Genomic DNA, 18,217 nt, shown 5'->3' with positions numbered 1-18,217 from the left:
GCGGGAAGCATACGCCAAGATAAATTGTTCTCACTTTTGAGTTTTTGCTTTTTAATGAGATAAAGACTAACTTATATGCAATGCATGAATTTAATCTAAGATGCAAATGAATTAAATTAAATGCAAGGAAACCCTAAGCGTGCATATGAAATTAATTCAACTACATGACTAACCTAGATGACATGCAATTAAATGAAACTAATGTACAAATGATGTTATGATCTAATTAAATGGATCACATGACGTAAAGACCGAAACATGCAACATGCAGATTCTATGTATTCCAAACCTAGCATGCAAATGACATAGCAAGCTTGTTTTATTTTTTTATATTTTCGGATTAATGAATGACCCTAAATAAAACTATGGCTAAAGATAATTATCTTTACATATTTTAAGGTTCGGAGTTTGCCTAATCCCTAACATATTAAAGATAAATTATTTTAGACATGAAAATCAATGCAAATATGCATGTTCTATCCTAGAATGCAAATCTACATTAACCTATTCTAAAATTAAATTAACGTGCAAATATCTACATGATTTTAATGCAATTTTATCTAAAAATGCAATGCAATATCTTTTAGAATTTTAAATATCACGCAAGAGAATATTCATTCTAAAGATATTATGCCAATCAAATCAATCAAAAAAGTGGATATCTCAACCGATTTTTGAAAACATTTCGCAAATATCTGAATTCAATCTTTAATCCGTAATCTTACGGTTAACGGTTGAATTCAAATCCTTGCTCGTGGCAAGTTGCGGATTAGGACATTTTCCTAATCGATTACATTTTGAAAGATTTTTGATATCTTGAGTATCTTGGATATGTTCAAAAGATTTTTCTTGAATTAACCATATTATCAGCAAGATTTCAAAAATTCAAATTAAGCAAGTGATATGACGAGATACCTAAAACATTCAAGATCCGATGCTAAAATTCTCCAGGCAAATAATCAACCATAATATCCCAAAGATATTCAAATGATATCGCAATCTTTCAAGTCGGGTAAGCAAGACATGCAATTTCTCAATCAAAGCAACCATTTATGCAATGTTCTAAATCAAGTAACAATATTCTCCAAATATGCGATCTAATCGGCAATTTATACATATAAGCAATCAAATATTGAAAGCATTTGAAATAGGAACCATACCCTAAATTGCTTTCCAGATTTGATTCGGCCCAAACTTGACGAGATTGCGGATGACGGACCCGCGAGAGCGGCTTGCGGATCAGCGGCTTGCGGCTGATGACGACTCGCACTAGTGATGGGACTTCTCGATCACTTCGCAGATGGGACTCGCATCGTGGCGCAGCTTAACGGAGTCACAGTAGTATCCCGCATGAGGGACGAGCAAAGATACGGATTGCAGGTGACCCGTCATTGTTCGGTTGCCAAACGAAAATTTTGGTTGTGCAAAAGCTGAGTCACCAATTGGGTCTTCGTCTGATCATCATTAGGTGCTTGGATGCGGAGTCCCAGATGGTCGGTCTTTGATGGCTTCTGATGGAGTCTCGGCAAAACTGTAGAGGTAAAGGAAAAAGCAGCTTGCCTGTCGCGGTGCAAGGACGACAATTTGTCAGAGAGTTACCTGAAGGGCACCAAGGATTTTAATGGTGTATGGTGCAGGTGTCGTCTCGATGATAAGAGACATAACACTGCCCATTGAAGACTTCTTTGGCTTCTTCTGCAAATTGGTTAATCTTGCACGAGTCTCTCTCTCTCTTTTTTTTTTTTTTTAATGAAGCTCTCCCTTTTCACAGTACGAAGCTCACTTTTTTGAACCAACCCTCCACTAGATGAAGCTCTATGGTACTCTGGAGCTCCCTTACTTTTCTGCACCATAACACTATGAAAGCTCCCCCTCTTTTCAACGAAGCTCCCCTCTTTTATAGACCCAGGAGAAATCTCCCACGATTTTTATGCAACCGTGAAATCCCTTGATCGTAGGGATTCAACAATTTTTGTTCAGATCATTTTTGATATCCCACGGTCTTGGATTTCTTCCTTAAAAATCGCAAGGAGTCATACCAAATAATAACTAAAAAAATCTTAGTATTATTGGCTAGTTGATTCCCATAATCTGTTTAAGTTCAAAAACCCACGTACACAATTTTGACCATATAAATGATCAAAGGACTTGGCCGTACATCCAATGTATGGGTTTTAATTTACCAAATTAAACCCAGAACCTCTATCACTTAAACCTGTCCACCGCCAGTCCAAATTAAAATGCAAATGATATGCATGAACGACAAACTTAAATACGAATGATGAGCTAATTTTTGTAGGAACTAAAAATAATTCTTAATTTTTATGCTAATTAATGATTGAAAATTTTAATCAAAATTTAGGTGTCAACAATAGGCTTTAACTAAAATGTGTTGTCGTTGTCCTACCATAAAGGAGCAACGTGGTGGTAATAACTTTACCATAAAAAAGTCATGTGGTGGTAACAACTTCGACGCGGTTGCACGAGGTTCGCTAGCTATATTCTGCCCTACCGTGCACGAGAGATGGAGTCAAAAGGACGGGAGATGAAAGTAGATGGAAGACATGAAAATAAAGTTTGAAGGAAAGTAAAGAGCGTGACAGGGCGACTCAGATTTTAAAAAACCCATTCAATTAGCAGCGGTTTTCCTTTCATACTTTATTTGAGGCATCTATGCCACTCAGCTACCGAGTGAAAGCATTCACAACAATGAATTATTCGATAAAAATAATCAAATAATTGCCACCAGATAATCAGTTCGATCGGGTTCCCAAGCAGGTCCATAGAACTGGTCTAGGATCACTGTAATCCCGTACGGATCTCCTCTCTGTTTGCTAAGAGACGAAAAAAAAAAAAACCCCCTTTAATATTGTGCTCGAGCTACTAGATGCGAAGCAAGAGCGAATCAAAGATGGAGCTCCCAGAGATTGAATTGGGAAAAAAAAACCTGCAAAGACAGAGTAGAGAAAAGAGAAGGGGTCCTGCTAGCATACTAGGTATAAGATCGGAGGTGGGTCTCGCCATAATTGCTAAATATTTTTTGTTGTTTATAACATTTACGGTTAAGATTATACCGTTACCAGTTCTTCCGAACATATTGGTATCCACGTGGAGGGCTAGGATATAAGGATAATAGGCAAATTTTGACTAAGAAATGTTACGTGGTTAATCAAATTATATGTGTATATATATATATATATATATATATATATAAATATATGTATGAACCGTCCGGTCCGAGTGGGTGGGTGGGCAGTTCCGCACTTGAAATCGGGAGCTAGATTGGTACTCATCGGTTCCAGTAAATTGGAATCGAGCATTAGATCGGTTCCCATCAAAACCGCCGATTCGGTCCAATTCTAGGCGGTTCCTAACTCTTTTCAACACCCCTAACGGACATACTGGTATCCACGTGGAGGGCTAGGATATGTGGATAACAAGCATATGTTGACAAAGGATGTTTGGTGTAGTTTACCAGATTTTATTTGACAAATGATTACGTGATAATTTTTAATTTATTGTAAGAGTAATAGCCTGCTTTGGTTTTACCAAAAAAAAATTAAAAATTATTGTGAGATTCACTCTTTTAAAAATTTATGGCTCACAATATATTTTACTCGGCCACCCCAAAGGTTGTTATGCTAGGAAATTTTATTTTATTTTCATATACAATGGTTGGATTCTATTGAGAGGTGGTCAAAAGAATTACCGCACGGGTTGGAGAATTTACTTTCATCGTTTGATAAAATTCACGTCCTCTATTGAAAAAATTTATCTCTATAAATAACTGATGAAGCAGAGGGGTTGGTTAGTGAAGGCATCGCTCTTCCTGTCACTCCCACTCTCTCTCCACTTCCGGATTCTCCGCAAAACACCCGGTCATATCCAACCATCATGCCGTCGGAGAAACACGTCGCGGTTTGCGCTTTCCCTTTCGGCAGCCACCCCTGGGTTCTCGCCAACCTGGTCGGCAAGCTTGCCGCAGCGGCCGCTGACGTCCGCTTCTCTTTCCTAAGCACGGCCAAGTCCAACTCCGCCGTCTTTCCCCCTCCGTCGAGGGCCGCCTTAATACCGCCGAACCTCAGAGTCTACGACATCGGCGATGGCTTGCCGGCTGGCTATCGCGAGGGGACCGGCGACCCGCGGGATCCAGCCGATCTGTTCCTCAGAGCAGCGTCTGCGAGTTTCCAAGCCGGAGTCGATGCTGCAGAGCGAGAGGCGGGGAGGAAAGTGAGTCTCTTGCTGACGGACGGTTTGCTAACGGTGGTCGCATGCGAAATAGCTGAGAAGATGCACGTCCCGTGGGTCGCGTTCTGGGGTTCAGCTCCGCACTCTCTGTCCATGCACGTCTATGCCGACCAGATCCACCAGCTGAGCCGAAACGCCACCGGCGAAGAAAAGACCCTGGACATGATCCCGGGACTGTCCCTCATGCGCATGGTCGATTTGCCGGAGGAACTAGTGATGGACCCGGACACGTCGACGATTTGCCGGATGTTCCGCGAGTTGGGGAATGTAATCCCACGCGCGGCCGCCGTCGTCATGAACTCCTTCGCGGAGATGGATCCCGAGCCCCTCACCGCCGACCTTAAGTCCAAGTTCAACATTTTGCTCCACCTGGGCATGTTGACGTTGGCACTGTCCTCGCCGCCGAGCCTCCCTTCCTCGGACGAGACCGGCTGCTTGACCTGGCTAGACTCGCGAGGCCCACAAACCGTGGTGTACATATCCTTCGGGTCCGGGCCCTTGTCCAGCCCGCCGCCGGACGAGATAACATCCCTCGCCGAAGCCCTGGAGTCCACGGGGACGCCGTTCCTTTGGTCCCTAAACGACCGGCTGAGGGCCAGGTGCCTGCCCGGAGGGTTCGAGGAGCGGACGAGCGGGCAGGGGAGGATCGTGCCGTGGGCCCCGCAGAGGGAGGTGCTGGGCCACCCGGCGTGCGGGGCCTTCGTGACGCACTGCGGCTACAACTCGGTGTTCGAGAGCATGGCGGCGGGGGTGCCGATGATAGGCCGGCCAGTGGCGGTGGACCAGAGGATATGCGGGAAGATGGTGGAGGAGGTGTGGGGGGTCGGGGCGCTGGTGGAGGGTGGGGCCCTGACGAGGGGCGGGATGGTCAAAGCGTTGGAGGCGGTGCTGAGGAGCGAGGAAGGGAAGGCGATGAGGGAGAAGGTCGGAGAGCTCAGGCGGAGACTGGTGGAGGTGGCGGGACCAGGAGGGAGAGCTGAAGCTGATTTCAAGGCTCTCGTGGAGCTCATCTCTACCTTGTGAAAAGCCACAAGCCGGTAACCACGAGGTGGACCCCCTGGTGTTCCCCATTTGAAAGATCTGCGAATACATTTCCTTTTGTCGATTAATTAGACTAGTATCTAGAATTATTTATGTTACTAAGCTCCGTTTATTTCACAAAAAATCATCCCATTCAAGTTCATTTAAATTATAAAAGCTTTTAATTAGCTATCTATTATTCGAAAAAAAAAAAAAGGCCTTAATTGAGCCCAAAATTGTGCAGCAAGCCTATAATTAATTGGAAAGATTCGGCTAAGGCTTGGATGAATTCTATAATGGGGCTTTGACCTATTTTTAAATTTAATTCAGTCCGTTTTTGTTCACTTAAATATCTAAGGCCTTTAATTAATTAATTAAAGCCCGAATTAGGCTCGGAATTGCACGATTAAACCTGGATGAGCTGGAAATTTCGGCCACCATGGAGATACCCTCTATTGGCCAAAAATTTGAAGAGTTTTGAGAGATTTGGACTATTCAAAGTTTGAATTAAATCATAATTTATTTAAATTAGGAATCCTACCTTAGCTAGGAATTAGTTTTTTAATAGACTTGGACTCTTCGCATCCTACGATCCATATCTAATCCTACTCTAACTAGGTTTCCTAATCTTACGGTCAAAAATAAATCATACTCCTACTAGGATCATAAAACCTCATTCTATAAAATCTTTATGTATAATATTTTTCTTAATTTTCTTTTTAGGAAAATGACAATATTTTTTGGTATTCAGCACCGTTCGGTACGAAAAATCGGATTTGATTTTTCTTCGTGCACTCCTCTTAATAATTTTTTTAAAATTAATTTGAATTCTTATTTTTTATTATTTATATTTTTTTATTTTTTTCCTTTCATCTTCGATCGGTCACAGGCGAGGCTTGACCTTACTTGAGGCTAGCAAGGCTTGACCTCCCCTGGCGAGGCCGAGGTGAGCCTGGCTGGCCAAGGGCGAGCTCGTAGCTCGCCTGTGGCTAGTCGTCATGGCCAGCAACAGACAAAGGAATAAAGAAAAGAAAAAATAAAAAAAATAAAAATTTAGAGTGGCGCTATTTCTACTCCCTATATGACTAAATCCACCCAATTTTTATCAAAAAGGCAAAATCGTCCTCTATCATTCAAATGCAATTTAAATTGGTGGTCTCAAATTTAATCACTTTTTTTAGTATGTAGGATCTACCTACGACAATGAAGAATTTCGTATGTTTAGTTTTTGTTTATTGTATATCAAAGGCACTATGTTAGTTTTTTATTGTGAGATATTACTTCCATAAGAATTTGTTTTGTCAATTTCCAACAAATCGAGTTCTTCTCTACGTTGTCCATCAAATTTATGGATAAGTTGTTAAGTAGATGAAATTCAATTAAATTAAAACATTGTACAAAGTGAGAGTTTGTTTGTAAAATTTTTAGTGAAATATCATTATTTTGGATTGACAAAAATTAAGATCATCTATAACTGTTCACGAAAAAAATATCAAGATACTTCATTGTGCATAGTATTTTTAGTATACTCCTATATATTCCTCATGTTTTACATACTCTATAGAAAGGTCTCTCTCCAATAAAGTAAGGAAAAAGGAGAGACTTGGTATATGTCGTAGAGCAATGAAACTAATAAAAAGTTCACCACAATAGTAAGCTTTTGAGATATGAGGGACATAAAATTGATAAGTGGTTATATGAAGAGACTTGTTCTGTTTTATACTATATCAAAGAATGTCTTTTTTCCTTAATATTAGCGAGATAATTTTACATGGAGCATGTAAAATATTACGAGAATATTTGAGAATACATTTTCATTAATACACTAAGAAACAAAATATGTGAAATGCTAAATTACGGTAACATCCTAAATAGAAAAAAAAAAAAAAAGAGCAGGGCCGTCACTTTAAATTGCAATCGAAAGATTGAGGGCATACTTGTCTTTTTAATGTAAATAGGGGTGGATTTAGTCATATAGGGGGTAAAAATAGCATTGTCCAAAGTTTATCCAAAATAAAAAATAAAAAAATAATTAAGAAAAAGGAACGTGAAGGAGTGGAGGGAGAAAAGATGAGAGAAAATATTTTTCCCTTAAAGAAGAGGAAATCATTTACCTTACTTTTGAATGTGCTTTTTCATGGATGGAAAATATTTTTCTTAACTCATTTATTTTTTGTTAATCCAACGTCAAAAAATTCAAAAAATGTTTTCTTGAAAGTTATTTTTCGCTAAATGAATGGAGCCTTAATATACAATTATTTTCTATTTCATGTTTATAGAAATAAATACAATCTCTTTGTAATTTTCCCATTACGAATTAGTTAATAATTGCGGTACTTCCATAAAATCTAGTCATTTAAAATGTTTATGTCGTAATATTTGAGCTTTTCTTACTCATAAAGTAATCGATGTCTCTTTTCGTACGTACTTTTAATGAAAAGGGCGATGTTCAGACGTTATAGTTTGGGTTCCATTTATTGCGGGAAAAAGACCATTGCAAAAGAACGAAACTAAGGGTGTCATGAGTTCTTTTGTTTTTGGTTTTTTTTTTTTGTCAAAGTGCCATGAGTTCTTTAAAAAGCGACTTGACGCCCGAGACAAAAATTCAAACTTCTAGTATCTGCGGTCTGCGTGAATCACAAAACGTCGATCCTAATTATAAGCATAACCAAATATCCCTAAATCCATGCCTTCTACATCAAATCTCACTCGTTCTCCGAATTGTCGTGTATGCATTGAAATTTCAATGACACCGAGGCTTAATAAACAATCGCAAATCATTTTATTGGAATCGCTTATACTGAATTGAAACCAAGCGGACCGAACCCTTTAAAAGTATAGAGATAAGGAAATCAGATACCAATACTACCATGTTTCATTGTCAATGTTTGCAGGCGAGGTGATTGGCGATTTATAGTCAATCTCTCGCTCTTCCGTTGCCTTCATCTGAATTTGTTGAAGGAAATTTTCCAATCATGTTTTCTCGGAGACCAACCGAAGTAGAAGGGAAAAGAAAATAAAAAGAAAAAAAAATAATAAAAAATTATTAAAAAGAGTGTATGAAAGGAAAATCAAATCTAATTTTCGTTCTGAACAGGGAAAAATACTTTACAGTTTAATTTTAAGTTAGCCAACCACCGAAAAGTATTATCATTTTCCTTTGCTAAGTGAAAATAACAAATATAGGGTTTACTGTTCATATCGGTTCCGTCGGCCCGACCCCGCATAAGTAACCGGAAACCAGAAATCGCTCAGTCTGCTTTCCCTCCGCAGAAGTCTATCAACAGGCTAGAACAAGTGGTTTAGATAATCGACAAAATTAATTAATGTGAGGATTTAATTGAGTTGCCTGCTCCAAGTGGCTTTTGATCAACAAATGGTGGAGGCTGCCGCATGCAGACAGATGAGAAAAAAAAATTGCGAAAGAGAGAAAAATATAAAATATGCATAAAATTCTAAAGAATACACAAGCTTATTTATAAGTTGTATTAGATATTTATTTAGGTAACATTTTCATTAAAGATATGTATAATCAAAGGAAGATGCGAAGAATTTTCAATATATATATGCATCATTGTGAAAGATATAAATAATCAAGGAAAATACCCAAAATATCTCCAGCGTCTGTCAAACTCATAGTGACGTAGAACAAGTAAACTTGTGTTTGGATAGAAGACACGAAAAATGCTTTGTATCCGCCCGAGTTGCTGAAGAGCGTCGGCGCGGCTGCTCTGTAGCTGACGTGGGAGGAGGTTGCCATCGCGCAAGTGGCTATCGTGGCTATTGTGCAGGCTGACATGGTTACGGACAAGACAGACAATAATTAAGGATCAAGAGAGAGTGGATTGGTCGATAAAGAGAGAGTGAGCTGATAGGTTGCGTAGGACCGGCGTTAGAAGTAAAGGTGATGGAATCGGAGGATGACGGTGGTGTAGGGTCGGAGTGGTAGGTGTAGAAGTGGGGTCGAGACATGGACTGTTGAGCGACCTGAGCTGTAAACATCAAGCGCTCGACGAGCAACATGAGCGGTCGAAAGTCGAAACCGTGAAAGCAAAGGGAAAGTGCGACTCGCCAAAAACGACGTGCCGGGAAGGGAGGTCCCGGCCACCGGCTCTGCAGGGCCTTCGTGACGCCCGAAAAAAAGGGTCATGCTAGAAGAATCCTACCGAAAATGATTCATCGATCGATGTGGCAAATTTGTTATCGGGTGCCACAAGTAGGATCAACGAATTGAACTCCTGAACTCATGATTATTGATACCTAAATTTTGATTATTTAATAATTTGCATAAAAACTAGGGATTAATTTTAGTCCCCACAAAAATATAATTAAATCATCTTACATATAGTTTGCACTTAGTTCATTTATTCTTATTTATTTTAACACATGTTCACATTTTACATTTGAGTCGGACCGACGTTGGATGAACTTGATTCAATTCGGATTAAGTTGATATTATTCTCCACATGGTCGAACATCGCAAAGGATTTCGCAACAGAACGTGATCTTTGAGGGGTGTGGATAAAGAAAGGGGTACGAATAAAAAAGAAGAAGAAGATGAGCCCATACAGTTAAAGATATTCAAGCGTCCATATCTGCAGGGGAACGAAAAAGGAGATTCTGGCTTGATTTGGTGGTTTGAAAAGTGGGTAAAATAACAACAAATGGAGATTTCAAAGGGATTGTTTTAAAAAAAATCAATTCTCCCACCCGCTTAGATAGCGCACATGTGCGTCGGCTATAAAAGGGAGCGACTCTCACTTGAACTGGGGGGCTTCGCTGAAAAAGAAAGAGGGACTTGATAGTATTATAGTGCAGAGAGAGGGAGTCGTCCAGTGAGGTACGTGAGAGAAAGCTAGAAAGAGAGAGTGCAAAAGTGGGGATCCACATTCAGTTCTGAAAAATAAGAATTTCTAGAGAGCACACACAGATTGAGAGAGTAGGGCACACGGGTGAATACCCGAAGAGAATGGAAGGAGAGAATTCAACTCTTCTCGCGCGTTCATCCGTCGTCGCTACCCGCACTTCCCCGCTTGTCGGACCTTGATACCGCGTCTTTAGTATTGATGCCATTGACCCAGCTTGGCGTTTCCACCGATCCGTTGCTGAATCGGTGACGCTCAACCGTCCAACAACGACTCTCGACACTACGTTGAGCGTCCCGAGGTCCCTCACCTCGCAATCTTTCATCGATCTACGACGGAGCGTGAACTGGAGCCACGGCGATCTATCTCTGGAGGAAGCCGCGAAGCTGCGGAACCTCGAGAACCACAGCCATCGCTATCGCCGAATTGAACGTGAGTCTCGCCACCGTGCGCTCTTCCACAGGAGCTCATGCCAACGACGTTCAGCCGTTGTTCAGGGGGTGGCTTCAATCCTTCGTGAGTTCCGGTGACACTTAATAGAGTCATATGTTTGCCCAGTGTTGGTTGACCAACGAATCCCATAAAGTGCTAATTTTTTGGTCAAAATTTCATTCCGCATCATAGCCTTTATTATTATTAAAGAATTCAGAAGTAGTTGAAGCTGATCCTACCATGCGGAGCTTTTTCTAATGGCAATTTGGTGAGTCTCATCAAAAGGAGATCTACTAAAAGCATTCAACGTTGCCACACCACCGAAGGTTTGGTCATGTGTTCATCCGAGCCATGTAGCTGTTGACGAGCTCTAGTGATCCGCAAGCCTCCCATTGGCTCGAATTCGAAAAAGAAAGTTTTTGCGGATAAGGTAAGATTTCTTATTCCAAAGATCATAATATTTGCTTGCCTTTCTTTGAAATCATTGCCTATCACTCGTTGCATACCTCTAATATTGCAGATTTGATTAATGATTTCTAATCCGTAACTTACCACACAATCGAATGGAATATTCGAATAGATAAGGATCTGAGTTCAATCGTTAACCGTAAGATTACGGATTAAAGATTGGGTTAAGATATCGCGGAATATTTTTAAAAATCGGTTGAAATATCCACTTTCTTGATTGATTGGCATAATATCTTTAGAATAAATATTCCCTTGTGTGATATTTAAAATTCTAAAAGATATTGCATTGCATTTTTGATAAAGTTGCATCCTTAAATCATGTAGATATTTGCACGTTTTATTAATTTTAGAATGAGTTAATTTAGATTCGCATTCTAGGATAGAGTATGCATATTTGCATTGATTTTCATGTCTAAAATAATTTATCTTTAATATGTTAGGGATTATGCAAATCTGAACCTTAAAATATGTGAGATAATCATCTTTAGACATATTTTTATTTAGGGTCATTCATTAATCCGAAAATACAAAATTAAAACAAGCTTGCCATGTCATTTGCATGCTAGGTTTAGATCATATAGAATTTGCATGTTTAGGTCTTCAATTAATTCATAAGTCATGTAGTCATTTTAATTAGACCGTAACATCATTTGTATATTAGTTTCATTTAATTGCACGTCATCTAGGTTAGTCATGTAGTTAAATTAATTTCGTATGCATGCGTAGGATTTCCTTGCATTTAATTTAATTCATTTGCATCTTAGATTAAATTCATGCATTGCATATAGGTTAGTCTTTATCCCATTAAAAAGCAAAAAATTCAAAAGTGAGAACAATTTGTCTTGGCGTATGCTTTCTGCAATTACCTTGACTTCTGGATGTTCAATTAATTGATTGTGCAATCGTGTGATAACCTTTGTTAGTGACTTAGGCTAAAATCAATTAATATTGCCCGACAAAAATTTTTCATGAAATAAAATGGTATCGAAAGGGCGTCAGAGTAATCTAGCGTAATCAAGTCCTCGGACTTAGAATCTCTGGTTCGTAGAAGTAATTTAGTTCTCTCGCTAATTTACTTAAGTTTCTAATCGACCTACCAAAAACGATTAGTGGCAACTCCAATTCAAATATCTTTGCATGTTAAGTTGCGATTTGGTATAGACTTAGGAGAGTCCAAGTTAGATTAGTTGAATAATTGGCATGATAATCCATTAATCTAGAAACCTGATTATTAGGTCGCGACAATGATGGAGTTCCCGTATACTAGCATTTAAGAAGTTTGTAGCGGTTTCTTAGTACTCGTTGCACGGATCCTGAAATAATTCTGAAAATTCTTGTAAAATGACTAGATGACAACCACCGTAGTGTGCAAGTAGGTTATATTGGTCATATTTAAAAATCCGACCATGTTGTGTCGCATCAATTTCATGAGGTCGGATTTTATATCTTCCGTTACATTTACGTACTGACAGTGCTAATATTGGCATGTTGGGGGCGAGGAAAGAAAGAACTGATTAGTTCTTCTACTGCAGGCATTGTTTTTCTTTTCGTGCAAAAAGTCAAAATATTAGTAACATAGCAAAAATGCATTCCTCGTCATTACTATGTTTGCTTGCGATAATTGTGACCTTTCAAGATGTCTTATTGGTGAAATGATAGACATGCGAGACTCAAAATCTTGTGCTAAAGAGCTCGGACGTTCTATTATTCAGCTCCAAATCGAGCGTATTGTCATATGTAATGTCACCGGCGCAAAAAAGAAGAAGAAAACGGGACCGGCGAAAAAAAAAATGTGGTCTATGACCAAGTAGTGAATAAAGAGATTTTATATTGTGGACTAGCTTAATTACAACACTTTGATTTTGGGATATAAAGGGGCCCCTCCAATTTGATGGTTGACGTGGGCTGCATGCTCATGCACTCGATAGGGGTGTCAAAACCGAACTGAATTGCTAACTAAATTGAATTGAATCGAAAATTTCATACATTTGGATTCGATTCGATTTTTGGTTCAGGTAATTGAAAAATAACCATTCTCTTCTTTTTTTAAGCTTAGTTATTTCGGTTCGGTTCGGTTGATCAAATCGTACGGAAGATCTCCAAAATAATTATTTTCCCCTTTTCTTTCTATTATTTTTTCCTTTTTCTGTGCAAAGGAAGCTCGGGGCTGCGAAGCCCTCGTTGGACGTGGGTCGGGGATGGCTACCCCTCGCCGACTAGATGCGGCGTCATGAGCCCTCGACGACGCCTGATTTGGCGAGGTCGAGGCACGGCGGCCCTTGCCGGCCTCAACAAGGGGCCGCTACCCCTCACCCGGGGGCCGGCAATTCCGCCTGCTTTAGAAATAAAAAATAAAAAAATAAAAATAAAAATCGAAATCCAAATAGAATTGAACTGGATTTTTGGTTCAATTCATATTCGGTTTAGGGCGATATTTGATTCGGTTCAAGCTTACACCCTAATTGTTTAGTTCAGTTCAATTCTTTTGAAAAACCGAACCGGACCGAACTACTGATACCCCCATTTGATGCATCCAATAATTCTTACCGAGCGGTCAACTTACAATTAAGGGTTTACAAGTTCATGCTTTTTAAAGGATTAATGTGCTTTTTAGGCCTAGAGCAAAAGTTGGTGATTTTTTTATTCCAAAGGGATTATTTGGCCGTGAAGGTATAAATTCAGTTATTCTTTTAGATTTGGCCATTGATAATTCCATGCTTAGGTAAATGAAGAAATCGGGCAATGTTTATCCCAAGTTTCGAACTAGAAATCGGGCAAGGTTTATTCCAAGCTTTTATCTTGCATAAAGCTCGAGGAAAAGGCCACCTGAAGGCCCAGTTGAATGGAGGGCCTGAAGAGTGAAACAGTCCATTTGCAAATGAATAGAACTAGGTCTAGTTTCGTTAGGTGAGTTCTAGTGTAATATTTAGACTTCCCCCATTTCATTATAAAAAAATAATAATAATAAGTTAAGCTTTTGAATCTGGTTTTCTACGAATTATTTATGTTCGCTTTACTCTAATCATATTGAAACTTTTCAATCTTCTCGTATTAGATGTGCATGTGATTCACAATATACATCTATGTGTCTTCCTAATCAAGTCTCATTTTCATTTTTTTTTTGTCATTGTAATAAATCGCTGCAAGTTCTTCTTCTGATAATATAGGGGCACGGGCGTTGAGACCTGGAGACCCATTGAAATGATAGGAGATGTTAAAGATACGGAAACTTGACAAGTAGAACAGCAAAATCGCTTAAATTGAAACTCATAAGAGATAAAAGATAAGGAAATTTGACTTAAGAGTTACGTGTTTCAATCATGCACTCACTTGAAGGGGAACTGAAAAAAATCTCATTGTGTACAAATTAAAATGATTCGAGGGATATCAGAACCCCATTGATTGCTCGAAAACTCTGAATATTTCTTATGTTCCGATTGCAGATTCCTAATTAGGTTTGATGATTCCAAGATCACCTCGAATTATGTTGAGACAATATTGTTCCTAGTGTTGGGGCGATCGGAGGCACTTGTCTGGACGCCGGAAGGCACAAAGATCGAAAATTCAGCTATTTAAACAGTAATTACGCTTGATTAGTATAAATAGGGTGTATATTTTAAGAATATACTCACTCTAAATCCTTTGTAAACATCTTGCGATGAAATGCTTAAGTGAAAATCGTCGTATTCGAGCGTAAAAAACCAGTGAGAGCGTTTTATTTTAATATATTGAGAGTTTTGTCATTGTTAGACTCCAAAATCCTACAACCTAGAAATCAAGCTTTTGACCAATTAATCCTACGCCTCTTTTGGAAGGATTCAGGAGATGGTGTAGGCATTGATTTTGTTGAGAGAGAGTAGTAGAAGTCCGATACCTTCATCCGGAAAGATCACTAAGAGAGAGCCCAAGTACGAACCCATCAACATGTTTAGTTGGACCCTCATTCACTCAAAAGTTTAAGCCAATGAGTTATAGATTAACTAGGATATATTAACTACTCAATACCGTATCAATTCTCCGATGTGACACTTCTCTAACACAACTCACACGTGCATCCCGACAATCTCTTCCTCACGTGTGAGCTCCAATGTTAGGTCTACTTCTCCTTAATTCAAGTATCCTTCTATATCAATATATCTCAACTTGAATCTTTAAGTTATTGCAAAACACCGGCAACTATGTACATCAATTAACCAACATCAACTGCTGACTTGGGATTGCATCACCTATGAAAACAATTGTCGATCATGAGACTTCTTTCTTGAGACATTCGCCAAACACCGAAACGTAATGAGTGTGGATCACCAATCAACTATCGGTTCTAATACCATTTGTTAAGAGCGCACAGCAAAAATCTGATATCTTCACTCAGCGAAATCGCCAAGAGAGAACCCAAATTAGAGCTCGTCAATATATCCAATTGTACTCACTTTTACTAAAAAAACTTAATCTTATAAGTTATGGACCAATTAGGATATAATAATTGTTTAATATCATATCAATTCTCCAACGTGAGACTTCTCTAACACAACTCACACGTGCATCCTAGCAATACAATTCCATCATCCCAAAACTATAAGGGTTGTGGGAAAAAATTCAGGTGCTCTAATAGCGGTGTTGAGTAGTCTTATGCCCCTCTCATTTTAAAAGCTAGCTTAAAGGATGAAACTTTTTTTCACACTTATAAATTGTCTACTAGCCTCTTCTACAATCGATGTGGAATAACTCTAATAAATTTGGAGCCGAACCGCTAAAAAATCGGTGCAACATTTTGTCTATCCCTTTTCTGGACGTGTCCTAGAATGCTCGACGAGGTTTGTTCCGCGGCACGGGATGCAGGATACCGCCCAGGCGCTCAGCTAGACGTGGCCAAATGCTTGGTTCAACCTTTGCAAGCCCGACCTGCCATGGTGGGGGCACCCGGTCCTCCATGCGCTCGCCCCGCCCCTCGTTAAAGCTCTTCTACAAAGGGCCGTGCGGATTTCTAAGTGGACTTTGAGATGAATGGACGTATCGAATGAGTAGCTTATGTGAAGGATTTCTAGTACGACCTCTCCGTGTACTTAACACAGCTCTTAGTTTGTTAGGGCGGATTCACCTATACTTTCACGAATCAACAGAAAATACTCTAGTTCAATTAATTTATAACTCAGAAGTCTCCAATTTAAAACATCCAACCTCTCTCATCAGGAAAAATTGTCCAAAAGGTATTAAACTTGTCAATTGTGTTAATTTAGTCATAATTTCTTTGAAATTTTGCCAATTTAATTATAAACCTATATTGAAACTATATTGACAAATTATAAAAAAAAAAGTTTAGGACTAAATCGGCTAATCTTTAAAAGGTTTATGACTAAAATGGCACGATTGAAATATTTAGAATTAAATTGGCAAAATCGTCAAAAGCTTTGGAAGTACGTTGGCACAATTGAATGATTCAGAATTGAATTGATTCCCATACAATGGGTTTATGACCTTTTGGAATAATTGTCCCTCTCTCACCACCTAGGCAACCTTCGGCTGCCACCATCCGATTTCTTCAACCACCGTTCTTAATGGCAATGGCCGCGACTTATCTTCTCCCCGGAGGCTAAACTATTTCTGCGATTACGAAAAAAGCGTAGGGACTAGAACTGAAATAACATGGATCGCCTTAGCAAACGGCTCAAACTATCAAAATAAGCACTCGGATACAGTGCCAAAAGATGCTCGTACTATTGTGGATCAGATCTGCTAACGACATCACTTAATTATATAAACATATTGTTACCAAATTAAAAAGACCATATAAAACGGAGAAGGCTAAGCACAGCAAGCAACCAGTAAAATGAGATTATAAAAATGGCGAATGGAACATGAAAAGTCCAATCAAAATTAAATATCGAAATAAATTAGATCAAATCGAGCAGTTGGCAGATAAACAGCGCTTTCCAATGCAATTTTTCTTTCTTTTTTTAAGGCTGACAACTTGTGAGAGACTTGGCGCAAAACGTACGCCGTGATGCATCATGGGTGGTGGGTTGGGGATTCCTCGAGGCGGAGACAAAGAAGAAAGAAAGAAAGAGGCGCTCATCTCTTACGTCAATTCACGTTGCTTTCGGTTCTTCAACAACTCCCCACGCCATGGATTCACATGATATTTACACTTCTCTCTTTTGCCTTTTTGTTCTTTAATTTTAAGAAGTGACTAATTTCGTGTGCTGAGCGGTATGCAAAATCCGGTCCATGACGAAGCACTAATTTTAAGGGAAAGAAGAGAAGATTAACGCGCTGCCCCTTTCCGTGCACACGGGATGAAATCAAAGGGGGTATGCATGATTTACAGCTGCGCTCGCCAAATGGATGAATCGAATCGAAAATGATCGGACTCAAGTGGATTCATTTCATCCCGTTTTGACCAATTTATTTGAAATGCAAATTTAGTGTCATGTGGCCGACTCAATCAATATTCTTTCAATACTTACATATTTAGTCTAATCTAGGAAAAGTCATACCCAAGGTGAGAGTGCAAAGAGAACGAGTACGAGATTTAGTGATGGCAAGAGAGAATTAAGAGAGAGCTGTAGAGGTGGTTAAGTCCTATTCAATAATACATTTAAACTCATTTATTGAATATACCCAACACATATAACAATTCAACTCATTATGTTCAAACTCATTTATTGAATGTAACCAACACATATAATAATTCAACCCATTATATATGAGTTAATAAGTTAATTTATGACCAATTTTGGCAAGTCTACTTATAATTGAACTTTCACCCGTAAACTGCCTTTGACCTAAATTATTATGCAAATTAGGTCTTGCACATTCCGAGGTCAAGACCTCCGAGCGTCCAAGCTGATCCAGCAATACAATATCCTATTTTAGATTTTACTAGTATAATAGTTTTTAGGTCACTATGAGAGTAACAATATATTGTGAGTCACAAATTTTTAAAAGAGTGAGCCCAAAATAATTTATAATTATTCATAATTTATTTTTTTATGGGTCAAAACAGACTGTTATTCTTACAACAGATTAAAGGCTGTTGCCTAAGCATTTCTTTTTTATTTTTCAGGTCACTCTTTGCACCTATCGAACTTAGTCTAGTCGGTACACCAAATTTTCAATATGAAAGATCAGATATGCTTCTCTAGTTTTGCTCTGACCGACGACAAAATTGATGTTCGAGTGCCTCT

The 18,217-nt window shown here is 39.0% G+C and overlaps 1 protein-coding gene across 1 annotated transcript; it reads left to right on the top strand.

The window, feature by feature from the left end:
• Positions 1 to 3,759: 3,759 nt before the first annotated feature.
• Positions 3,760 to 5,284, top strand: LOC115730436 (anthocyanidin 3-O-glucosyltransferase 7-like). Its single transcript, XM_030661044.2, has one exon. It carries the CDS (start codon positions 3,895 to 3,897, stop codon positions 5,269 to 5,271), a length of 1,377 nt encoding a protein of 458 aa, XP_030516904.1. The 5' UTR covers positions 3,760 to 3,894; the 3' UTR covers positions 5,272 to 5,284.
• The last annotated feature ends 12,933 nt before the right edge of the window (positions 5,285 to 18,217 follow it).

Source organism: Rhodamnia argentea, chromosome 4 (assembly GCF_020921035.1).
Source record: "Rhodamnia argentea isolate NSW1041297 chromosome 4, ASM2092103v1, whole genome shotgun sequence".
Taxonomy (NCBI): Eukaryota; Viridiplantae; Streptophyta; class Magnoliopsida; order Myrtales; family Myrtaceae; genus Rhodamnia; species Rhodamnia argentea.
Note: the sequence above shows the minus strand (reverse complement) of the source record. Positions and strands in the feature narration are given on the sequence as shown.

Coding starts and splice junctions, on each gene's coding strand:
- LOC115730436 (XM_030661044.2), top strand. CDS start 3,895: ATGCCGTCGGAGAAACACGTCGCGGTTTGCGCTTTCCCTTTCGGCAGC.